The 12,732-nt window shown below is 31.8% G+C and overlaps 1 protein-coding gene across 6 annotated transcripts in view; it reads left to right on the top strand.

Annotated features, from left to right (window-relative positions):
• The window catches only part of RAP1GDS1 (Rap1 GTPase-GDP dissociation stimulator 1), a 148,991-nt gene that overhangs the window by 94,691 nt on the left and 41,568 nt on the right, over window positions 1-12,732 (top strand). For 5 of the 6 annotated variants that reach the window (XM_019962420.2, XM_019962418.2, XM_019962419.2 and 2 more), the window contains one exon: window positions 4,287-4,436. The exons of the other annotated variant lie outside the window; for it this stretch is intronic. In XM_019962420.2, coding sequence (XP_019817979.1) covers window positions 4,287-4,436 — 150 coding nt within the window. The remainder of the gene's footprint in view (window positions 1-4,286; window positions 4,437-12,732) is intronic. 6 annotated transcript variants of the gene reach the window in all.

Below are 12,732 nucleotides of genomic sequence, written 5' to 3'. Positions count from 1 at the left end.
ACCAACCTAGACAGCATATTCAAAAGCAGAGACATTACTTTGCCAACAAAGATCCGTCTAGTCAACGCTATGGTTTTTTCAGTGGCCATATATAGATGTGAGAGTTGGACTGTGAAGAAAGCTGAGCTCTGAAGAATTGATGCTTTTGAACTGTGGTATTGGAGAAGACTCTTGAGAGTCTTCTATATTATTAAGTAATTAAAATCCTATAGTATATAATTGCTTGAGAAATATTATTGTTAGTAATCTGAAAATTAATTTCTGTGAGATGTGTAAAATCTGAGTATATAGTATAGGCTTACTTAATGCCAAGTAATGTCAAATTATTCCTTTTTTTAAGATGAGACTTGAATATTTTACACTGTTTATGTAGATCAGTGTGTTAGTTTCTTGGGAATACTATAACAAAGTACCACAAACGTGGTTTAGAACAACAGGAGTTTGTTTTACAGTTGTAGAGGCTGTAACTTCAAAATCAAGATGTCAGGCAGGACCATGCTCCCTTTTAACCTGTAGGCAGAGACTTTCTTTTCTTTTTTTTTTTTTTTGCCTCTTTCTAGCTTCTGGTGGCATCTGGAGTTCTTGGCTTGTGGCCCAAACTCCAGTCTCTGCTTCTGTCATCACATGCTCTTCACAAATGTCTTTTCCATTTGTGTTTTCGTATCTTCTCATGGCATTCTCCTGTCTGCATCTCTTTCTTCTTATAAGAATAATAGTCATATTGGATTAAGGACCCACGGAAATGTGACCTCATCTTAACTGTCTGCAATGACCCTATTTCTCAATAAGGTCTGAGGTACTGGGGGTTAGGACTTGAAAATACATTTTTGCAAGACAGAATTGACCCATGCTGCTGCTGCTGCTGCTAAGTCACGTCAGTCGTGTCTGACTCTGTGTGACCCCATAGACAGCAGCCCACCAGGCTCCCGTCCCTGGGATTCTCCAGGCAAGCATACTGGAGTGGGTTGTCATTTCCTTCTCCAGTGCAGGAAAGTGAAAAGTGAAAGTGAAGTCGCTCAGTCGTGTCCGACTCTTAGCTACCCCATGGACTGCAGCCCACCAGGCTCCTCCGTCCATGGGATTTTCCAGGCAAGAGTACTGGAGTGGGGTGCCATTGCCTTCTCCAAATTGACCCATAAAGAGCAGAAATAATGTCTGTATTTCAAAGACATACTCTTTTATCAGTAGCATTATCTCAGATAAATATATTAAACTAATGAATCTAAAAGACGGTCTAAGAATATACTCATGAATAAATCTGTGTGTCATAAATTTGTTTTTTATAGGAAGAAACTTGGCATTTGATTACTTTTCAATTCAGGTAAATTTAAAGATAACAGCTGACTTTTTAAAATCATATTTTAATGAAAATATTTACAAACTTTATCATATTTACTCCTTATTTGTAGCATTATTCATACAGAATTCTGGCAGACTTTAGAAATTCAGTCTTTTTTTTTTTTTTAACTCAGCTGTGAAATAGTTTGGAGATTTTGAGTAATACTTTTCATTTAGTCATCTAAGACATCTGAATTTCATAACACATGTGGCTGATATTCACTGAAAATGAATGGGCACTTTTTGGCCTCTTTGAAGCTTAAAATCTAGGGTTCTAATCTCAGTTATAGTTTGTTATTGACTAAAAAAGGCTCAGAATAGTATTTGTGCCCCTGCATTTAAAATGAGTCTGATTTGTGTTGTTTGTTTTAAAATCCTTGTTCACTATATTTTATACACGTTCAGATTGTCTTGTAACAAAGTATTTGTTCATAGAGGCTTAAAGGTGGCATAGTAGTGGAGTCTGAAGGAAAAAACTTGAGAAACATGATTAAAATAAATGTTACTGTGATGTCTTTGTCTTTTACAAACCAATGCTAGTAAAGACTTGTGTTATAATTGTTTTGACTTTAAGCATCTATTCTGAATCACCTCTCTGTTCACTAAGTAAAAACACGTCAAAAATTATGATTGTTATTTCTAGACAGTATAATTTTTCAGAGCTCAGCTTTCTAGCTTAGTTTATATAAAGGATTTATTTGCCATAAGTCTTTATAGCCTCTAGTGGTATTTATTTGAGAACATTAAAATAAGTACCTAAATTACTAATATAATTATTAATAATTGGAAAGCTAAAATAGATAAATTTAAAACATTAAAAAAACATACACAGCATATACTGAGTACTTCCTGTTTGCACAACATGGACATAGTAGAAATAGAAGTAGAAATTGAAATGAATAAGAGAATGTCAAAGCTAAAAAATAGTTTGACCATCTTCTCCTCGTCCCCTCCATTCCAGATTAGGAAACTGACTTCAGTAGAGGTTAAGAAGCTTTCTTATGGGCAAAGTTAACAAAATCCTTAACTTAAAGACCTGATTATAGTTATTTTAAAAGTCATTACCTCAGTGATACTACAGGCTTTTAAATATTAAAAACTTCTGCCTTGCCTTTATTAAAATAACCTTAACATTTCAAATTTTAGGTAACAAAAATGCTCATTTCTATGCCAACAACCAGGAGTAGTCCCAAGAATTTCATCGTTAAACGTTCTTTGCATTCAGATCCTCAGTGTATTACATGTCTACAACTTTATTTACTTGAAGAAGAAAGTTGACTTTCTGTTGAAAATACATCTTCTTTGCCCTTAATTAGCTGTGCTGCTGCTGCTAAGTCGCTTCAGTCGTGTCCGACTCTGTGCGACCCCATAGACGGCAGCCCACCAGGCTCCCTTGTCCCTGGGATTCTCCACGCAAGAGTACTGGAGTGGGTTGCCATGAACTTTAATTACAGTATGAGATTCTGAAAGTGATTGGGAAAAGAAGCATATTATCCTCGGTCTAATAGTGCAGAAGGTGAAAGTGTGAGAAAGATTGTATCTGTTGTGTTCTCTTTTCTCTCTGTAAAAGTGAAGAAGCATGTTTTCTGTCAAGAATGCAGAAGTTGGAAAAAGGAAGGATTTCCTTAAAATTTTCAAAAATTATGAAGCCCTGCTATATAAGTTGTGTGTGTATTTCTGCCACAGGAAATGATATGTGTTGTTTCATTTTCTATTATGATGTAGCAACAGTTACAAAGATATGATCTTAGTTTCAGTTCTTTTATTAGATTTCATGTACTAATTTCATAGCAGTAATTCTTTTATGAGGCATTTCTTCTACTGATCCTTTTGTATGCTTCTATAGCTGCACAGTTCAGTATGGCAGCCACTATCCAGGTTTGACTCTTGAAATGTGGCTAGTCTGAACAGACATGTAACTGTAGTGTAAAATATAAAATACACTTGGCTTTCAAAGATTTATTACAAAGTTTTATTACTAAGACGAGAATGTAAAATATTTAGCAATTTTATTGTGTATTGCAGTGGTCATATTTTAGAGATTTTGGATTGAGTAAAACATATCACTAAAACTAATTTTTCACTTTTTATGCTTTTAATATGGCTACTTGTAAATTTAAATTATATATTTGGTTCACATTTGTGGCTCTCATTTTTATTGTATGCACTGTTCTAGAGTCTATCATATTTTATATAAGGAAGTCAGATTTAGAAAGACATATTCTTTCTTTCATCTCTTTCTAATTCTGTGTTAAAGGTTTGCAAAAGTATTTTAAAGTGATATCTATGTTCCGATAGTTAAATGATATCTCTTCTGTGTGATGTACACATAGCAGAGGGTATGTTTGACCACTTGACCATTGATTGTAATGTTTTAAGTGTATTGGTGTGTTCTTGAATGGAAAGAATAAGGAAAAATGAAATGCAAATTACTAAGAATTGAAAGACCCTAGTACTAGTCTTTAGCAATTACATATTGTAATCTAGAGTTAAGCTGTACTGCAGATGGTTGTCTTTGATAGTAACTGACTTTGAAACCACTGAGAGAAAGAAACATTTAGTGGTTTCCAAACTGAAAAAAAAAATTCCAATCAAATTTTAGTTCCAGTTTTTCTCTTCTTACACAGAGTTGTCATTTGTGAAAGAGAAGGCAAAAAATTTCACGTCAGTCATAAACTCTTAGGACCCAGAGAAGTTCTTTAAATTCCTATAAGATACCAATGAGAATAATATTTTTTTCTCCTAAAAAGTGATTGCCTCTCTTCCCCATCCCACCCCCATTTCCATGTTTATTTGTTTTGTTTTGCTTTCCAAGAAGACACTTAATGCCCTACTTTGGTTTATTTTCTGCTTACTAAATAAGGAATAACTCTGTTATGTTTTGTATTTGAAATTTTAAGGTACATTTCTTTTTTCTTTTATTTTTAATTTGACTCTTTGTTTTACAGATGAGGGCAGAAGTGCAGTTGACCAAGCAGGTGGTGCACAGATTGTAGTTGACCATTTAAGGTCACTGTGCAGTAAAACAGATCCCGCCAGTGAGAAGCTCTTGACTGTCTTTTGTGGCATGCTGATGAACTATAGCAATGAGAAGAATGGTAAACAAAATTGAAAACTTGCTTTGTCTATGGGGGAGAAATTAAAAATCATCATTACTGTAGTATACACTAAAAATACTTAGGAAAATTATGAACAAAGCATTCATGTTAATAAGTAGCATATAAAATTAGTAACTAGCCAATATTAAATTACAATGTTTCAAAAATAAACAGTGGTCTAATTTACTAATTGTTGAAGGGTTGTCCATGCTAATCAGTACCAAAACCAAGAAACAAAATAATGGTATGGTTTGGGATTTCTTGTTATGAACATTTAAAAAATATACAGTGTTAAAATAGCTTTTTGTGTATTACTTTATATTAATACCAGGAGCAATTTTAAAACAAAAACACTGTCTATATAAATAAAATTATTTTCTCTAGATACTAAATTTACTTGTAACAGTAAAAAAAAAAAATGTAATGAAATCTGGCCTTAGAAAAATAAACTTCAGAGCAATTGCAGATATTTAATTTTAGAAATTTAATAAGTACTTGTTTCATTTTGATATTTGGCAAAACTAATACAATTATGTAAAGTTTAAAAATAAAATAAAATTAAATTAAAAAAAAAAAAAAGTATTTGTAAACAGAAGTTTCTTGTGTCTGTAAAACATTCTTGGAACCCAGCAACAAATGATATGTCAATTTTCAGAGAGCCTATATGGTTGTTGATTAAACAAACATAAAAACAATGAAATGAAGTATTCTTCACCATACTTTTAAATATCACAAAAAAATCATCTGTCTTCTTGTATGAATTACTGCATGGTTCAAACACTCAACTTCTGGTGTGTTCCTAGAATTAATACAAATAAGGTCTTTTTATGACTCGTGATATTTTAAGTTGGAAGTCTCTTGCAGAGACAAATTTACTTGTATACTGAACATGTAATAGTGTTCTTTCCCATGTTCTAGAAACATGGGGGTCTTTAGGTATATTTGTTATTTCTTCATGAGTCCAAGGAAATATTCTGAATAATTAAAAAAGAAAGGTAAACATTGATGGCAAATGACTACTGACATTTGACCTTGGTGTTAGTGACAACAGCAGGTGGTGGGGACTATAGCCCTTTTCCCGTTGAAAGGGGAGAGCTACTGCTCTTCTCTAGCCTTTGTTTCTGTTGGCAGTTTGGCCAACTACTGCCAAATCTTTTCATTTGGTGGTAGGAGGAAGTTAAAATACTTAACTTTTTTTGTGACCTCTCTTTTTATATGTTGGATTACATTTGCTTCTTTACTGTACAGGCTAAACAGAATGTGTCCTCAAGTCGCATCCTTCCAAGAAACACTGGTTTTAAACTTCTGAATTAAAATTATCCATTATAATGATAATAAATAGTTCTTATTCATTAAATGACTTGCCTGTTACTTGAACTGATAACAGATGTAGTCTTTATAGGGTCAGTTTCCACTCTTTTTCTTACTCTCTGGTAGGTTTACTTTTGAAAACAAAATGCCCTAAACATATTAATATGCAAAGCAGAAATGCAGAATCTGGATAATCTACAAAATGAATAGCCAGTTCCTAAAGAATTGAAATTTGATCATAATACACAGGTATCTGAATTGCATTAAGAAATCATTGGCCAGATATTCATGTCACTTCCTTTTCCTTCCATTTCATTTAAGCTTGGATATCTGCAAAAGTGGGACAAGAGCTAAGTGGGAGAATGGTTTAGAAAGATATAAGTGAAAGAAACTAGTTAAGTTACTATGGCAGCTTTGGCTGTAAAAGAATTAGTCTTGGTATGCACCTAAACTTGCTGTTTATCCTTTGAGGAAGCTGTTCAAAAATCTGTACAAAAGCATATCAAATAGCCAGAATGGTCTTTAACAACATCACTCATTCTAATCTAAGGAGATTGTGATTCTCTATTAATTAGGATATCACACCGTGTAGGAAAATGTACTGAGAAGGTAATGTTAACACCTGCAGAATGCATGGTCTAAATGCATGATATATTTCTTTTGTAAACGTTGTTACCCACCCCCTCACCCCCAGGTGTGCAAGTACTCCCAAGAAATAACTTATATATTTTGGAAAGCTATATTAATTTTTCTTAGAACATTTTTGGAGCAGTGATGTTTTTATTCCTTTCTTCTAAAAGCTGCAGTTTGAATGCACTTTTAAAAACTTATTAGGTAAAACAGAAATAAAGTTCCTTTAGTATTTTAAAAGAATACCAAACTTGTAGCAATGTTGTTTCCTTTGCTTCCTTCTACATTGTCTATCATGGGAATCATAGTTTGTGAAGCATTTCTTTTTCTTCATAATGCTCTTTAACTTAAATTATATCCTTTTTTGTTTGTATAATTATTAAGTATCTTTGTTGTATCCATTATTACTATTTTCTTTAAAATATATTTAATACTTTCCAACTTAATTTTAGGTCTTGGCCAAGAGCAGATCATTTGGTATTGATCCCGTCCACCTGAAGAGCGTTTTCAGAGTCAGGAGGCACTTTTTATTAGAACTGATAAATGAAATTCCTTTTTATGTGTATTTGCTATTGAATTTCAGTACATCAAGCCTCTGCTAGTTTCTGAGTAGAATAGTTGAGTGATAAATACCTTCTTGTTACTCTAACAGAAAAATTAACTCTACCCTCAGGCCCAATAACTTGTCTCCTTAGTAGTTAGGAGGTACTCTTCAGCTTCATAGTTAAAAGTTTTTAAATATGAAGATAAACTACTGAAATGGTCACAGAGACTCACCAACATAGTTTCTCTAGTGAGAACATTTTCAAATTGTTAGTCTTAAAGGTGGCTTGACACCAGGCGGAGGCTCAGGATATCTTGATTCCTGTCCTTTTAGTGGACAACTCTGAGCATTTCAGATCTTGGAATACATTAAATAGGAAATCAAGTTTCCTAAACACATCCAGGAAAGATATATAATGAAAACACTCAGTAAGGTCATTTTTATATCCTTTGATAAAACTATATAAAACTCAAGGTTCATGAGTTCTAAAACTTGAGAAACTGCTAAGACTTTTAAGCTAAAAACTAGATATATTCTTTTGTTTCCCCACTAGTGAAGCAGTTAAAACTTTTTATATTCAGACAATTAAGTGTAGACTATCTGAATAGAAAAAGTTATAATTAGCTAGAAAAGTTGTATCAATTATATTGCTAAATGAAATTATATTTAAATAAAACAACTGAATAAAACTTTTTGTTTAGTGAAAATCATTTCAAATTTTTCCTTTTTGAAAAAGTCATACCTGTTTTTCACGTGGTGAGAAAGTGCTTCCGTTCTGTGACCTTCCAAAATATTCTGAACATCTGACTGTTGTGGTTAGAGAAAATCGTGTTGACAATTTGACATTCAGTTTGAGGAAATGTGAACTTTATGTAGTTATAACTTTAAAGTTTTAGTTATTCTATAAACCAGAACTCAAACTTATTATTGTAGGTATTTTTAATTTCATTAGTTTCTTGGATTTTTTTTTTTCTTAGCTTTGGTTACCCAGTGCCAAAACATTGCACTGAAGATTGAAAATTTTGTTCACATATCCAGCTGTTTTCAAATACACCATCATTTTGGAATATAGTAGGAGTTTGGAAAATATTTATATAATAGATTGACTTTTCCTGGTGCTTTGTATTGTCTAAATTCTTTTAATCAGCAAAATCAGTGACTGGAAGAAATATATGTTGCTGGTATGCATTTTCTTCATTAAATGAGTTAGGACCGTTATAAACTCTTGCCTGTCACATTATAGGAGGAAGTGGCATTGAAAACAAGCTGACAGTAACAGCACCAGATCCGTGGTTAATAATTTACCGTTGGTGATCCACCAACTTGACAAATCTGCGTATGTATACTGGAAAGCTGACTGCAGCTTGAATAGAAATAAACCAGTTATCTAAAGCAAAGCACCGGAATAATTTAGCGCCTTGTCGTGGAATCTAGATGGCCACCATTTTTATTATATTACAAGTAACTATGGTAACCAACATACATTTCTTGGAAAACTCCGAAACCAAGAGTTTATGTTTTTCTTAGTACTCGTATGCTACAAACATAAAATATAGGAAAAAATCTGTAATAATTCTAAGAAAAATTATTAATGATGATAAGCATTAAAGCAAAGACTAGAAGTTACTTGTTTTATATAACCTATGCCATCAGAGAAAAAAGTAGAGGAAATAAACATGTCATCAGGAAAGGAAAAGTTAGTTTCCTTCTAAAGTGACTAATATGCACAGTCTATGGTAGGCTTCTTCATGTGACTACTGGTATCATATATATACAATACATATGTGTGTGTGTGTGTGTATGTATACGATTTTTACAAATAGAGCTGATTTTTCTGTGATATCTTAATAATTCCTTGTTACTTAAAGAGTTAATTTCTCTTCTTTTATGGTTCCTGAAATCTCTCTAGCATACTCTCATGATAATGTATTTGCCAAGTGGACTTACAATAACTGAACTATGTTTGGAGGGAGGCCATCTGTGTGATTTAAGAAGTGCATTTCATGGAGTGTCAGAGCCTAAAAATTGAATTTAATTATTAAGCCCAGTACTTAAATCCAGTTGTTTAAAATGGGCTTGTAAAGAATATCTTCTCTCCTCTAATTTAAAGAGCACTTAATATGTAGTTAGTATTAGCTGCTACTTTCATTTCAACCAGCAGTTTCTCAATTCTAATAATACTCTTCATTTTTGTAATGAACTCAGCCCAATTAACTTGGCTTACTTGATTTTTATTCTTACTTAAAATGGGAAGAATAGAAATTAGTAAGGAATAATCCTGATTAAAAACTAGAAGTGCACTTCGGCCTGAGCCTCTTGTTTATGTTTTGGTATTACTTTATTATAGGTAAGAAAGAATGCTTCCTAGATGTTAGATGCTTAGAGAATGATTTGCTTTGCATGAATGAGGAACTAGTTTCAAAGTTTACTTACTGTGCATATAAGCTAATTAATAATTCTGCAAATTCTCTAAATACTAAAAACTTTCTGGCTAACTTAAAGGGGAAAAGGCAAAACAGTGTATATTTGCAATTTATTGTCTTTTTTCTTAAGTATATTAATTTTTCTGTATATAGTTTTTATTTTACCTTCTGTTCTTTTTTTTCTCTGTTTAAAACGGCATGGGAGATGTACTTTTAAGTTCTATCTATTGAAACTCAGTTTGTCAAATTACTCTAGTTGAAGTGCATGAAAGACTTACATTAGAATTCTTTATTAGCTAATTGCTGTTCTCTTTGTAAAAATTTTGGAATTTTCATTGTTTGACCAACAGAGCTTTCTAATCATTCTGAAGCAGGTGACATTCATGAAGTTCTGCTACAAGTAATGTCATTTTAAACAAATTGTTTTTTTGAATGACAGAGTAGTCAATTGTTCTTATTCTGCTAATTCTGCCTGTTAAATTTGACCAATTTGAGTACTAGCTCTTTGTCATAATCCTCCTAAACTGTTACTCTAATAATACTGTTATTTAATGGACAGATTCTGAATTTGGTTTTTAGTAGAGGTGTACCAAATGTACATGTTAGTTTGATTCCACATGAACGATTACTACCAGTAATATTCAGTTTTGGCTATTATAGAATAAACTTCTGAATACAAGAATTCAAAATATATCACAAAAAATGAAGTGATTGCCATAGTTTTGTTAACATAATGTTAAGATTGACATTATATTAAAGAAGTAATACTTTTTGCAGCATTTTTAGCTTCTGGATTGCTTTTATAATCATGACAGTGGATTTAGAATTGTCATACCAAATAACCAATTTTAACTGAGGACAGTAGGGTAACAAAATATGTTGGGGGTTTCTCATTCTCTAACGTAAAAACATGTGTAGAAGGTGACTAATAAGATGTTGTTGAATATTACTTTTGAGAATGTCCTCATAATGAAAATTTAAGGTGGCAGAGTTGGCTTTCTGACTTTAACTCATCCTCGTAAGATGTAAAGAATTCTCAAATTGGACTTTCTCTTAAAAAGATTCATGGCTGGAATGGAATTAATTAACTAAAAAAAAAAAACTCCTAACATTTATTTTTTGTTGTAAATTCTGAAGAGAATAGATGATAAAATCTCTGTTATTCTGCCCTGATTTAATTTCTACATTTATAAAGCTTTCACCATCATTACTTATTGCCACATTTTAATATTGCAATATAAATACACATTTACATTTCAGCTGATAGAATTTCAGCATGTGATGCACATTAGGAGATTTTTATATGAAATGTTTACCTGTTAGATAGTGAAGGGAAAACTGAAAGACCAGGCCTTGTTTTTATTATTTATGTTGCACTAATTGAAATATGAGGGTATCAAACACATGATCATTGACTATGCACAAATTTGTAGGTGCCAGAGGTGACACTGACATAAACATTCTTGTTTGACAGAGCTGTGGCAAAAGTCAGAGATACATGGTCTGATATCAGCACATCTTTAATTTAGACCACTTAAAATAATTCATTCATCAAGAAATTATAGCAGAAAAGTATCATATATAAGCTAACTTGTATGAAAATTAGTAACTATTTTCTAACTACAAATAAAATCTAGTTAACAGCAAACTGCCTATATTTTACTTACTGAAAAACAAATTTAATTGAAAAATGTTTACTGGAAAGAAGTCAGAAATCTTTGGCTTATGTAGATACTTCTTAACACAGTTTGTGTGTTGCAAATAACTTTTATGTAATTTTAAAGTGTAAAAACTTAATCATAGTAATTCTCTAGGGTAACTACTACTATTTGTTTTGTTGTTGTTAAAACCAAAGCATTCGTTTGGAAAACAGAATTTTTATGTTTTTAAACACATATGATTGCAAGATATATGTGTTGTCTGTATATTAGCCTCACAGCTCAATTGGCTGTACAAAATTTATGCTTAAATTTATACTTAACTGTAGATGTGGCTTTTCAGCCATGCCATAGGAGAGCCAAGACTGAATGTTTTTCTCTCAGTTAAGAGCCACTTAAGCAATAGCTGACTGTAGTCCTCTTCTAAAAAACAAACAACTTTAACCTTTAAAAGACCAGTTTATGTCTGAGGTGAAAGCATAGAATTTTCTTAATGTATCTGTAGGAATTTTCTTAATTTTCTAGATGGATCTGTAGGAATCTTCTTTGTAACAATTCCTTATAACAATAGGTGATCTGTAATATGTAATTTAACCTGAAGTGAGCCTAGGGAAAAAAAATATCTACTAGATTAAGAAAGACATAATCATTCTGGATGTCATTGGATTGAGAACAGTAAATGAACAGACCTCTTAAGAAATATAAAATATTTTCCTTTCTCTTGTGATTTGCTTTCAGGTTTTCCATTGTTATTGTTGTTTTTATGTTCTACTCACTCATGTAATTTTGTCATTTATCTCTATAACTTTTACAGAAGGAAAATTTTGCTCTGTAGAGACTCTTTTAGTTTCAGAACCTAGAAACTTTTTCACTTTTTATTGTTAACTTTCAGAAAGTACGAAATGTGTAAGTGTATTATTTTTAAACCTCTAGTACTCTAAAATACTAATGAATCTTGATTCCTTTTTTTTTTTTTTTTTTTTGAAAATTGCTGATTATCATTGAGATATGTAACCTGGGGCTTAAATTATAGAGGTAATCTGTATGTAAACATAACATGAAATGCATGTTTTGAGTAAACAGAAATTTCAAAATAATTGAAGTTAATTTTAAGCAATTGTAAATATTTTTGGTTTTATTTGCTCAGCATTAGATTTAGAATAAAAATTCTTCCCTTTCCTCATCAATCAACAAAAAGATATTAGGTAATAAGTTTAACTGAAATCAGGAAGTCTTTACTTGTATTTGCACATGTGTATGTATAAAGTTTTTAACCACAGACCATCCTCTTGGTTGCTGTATTTAAGCCAGTTTACTTTTCAATGTAATGATAGAGCTACAACTTGCTTCAGCTCACAAATTATACTGCACTGTTACATCATATCTAATTTTTACTTTATATATATATTTTTGGAAATATAGATGTGCCATTAGTAAAGGGCAATTTTTTTGTTCTTTATTGTACCCAAATGATTTTTATCCAACTCATCAGGATTTATATTTGCTTGTTTTTATTGTTTCCACTATATATAATTAGACTCTAGATGTGGTTTTTGTGCAAGCTTATAAATAAGACTGTTGTACTCTTTACACTATGAATACTATACATACCAAATCTACATACTGATGTAGAGACTGTGTATTTTGAATTGTCTATGTGTGTTACTTTGACACAGTTTCATCATTATGTCCTATTAATCAGCTTAAAAATTTTTTAACATTGTAAGGAC

The sequence above is a fragment of the Bos indicus genome, chromosome 6 (genome assembly GCF_029378745.1).
Source record: "Bos indicus isolate NIAB-ARS_2022 breed Sahiwal x Tharparkar chromosome 6, NIAB-ARS_B.indTharparkar_mat_pri_1.0, whole genome shotgun sequence".
Lineage (NCBI taxonomy): Eukaryota > Metazoa > Chordata > Mammalia > Artiodactyla > Bovidae > Bos > Bos indicus.
Note: the sequence above shows the minus strand (reverse complement) of the source record. Positions and strands in the feature narration are given on the sequence as shown.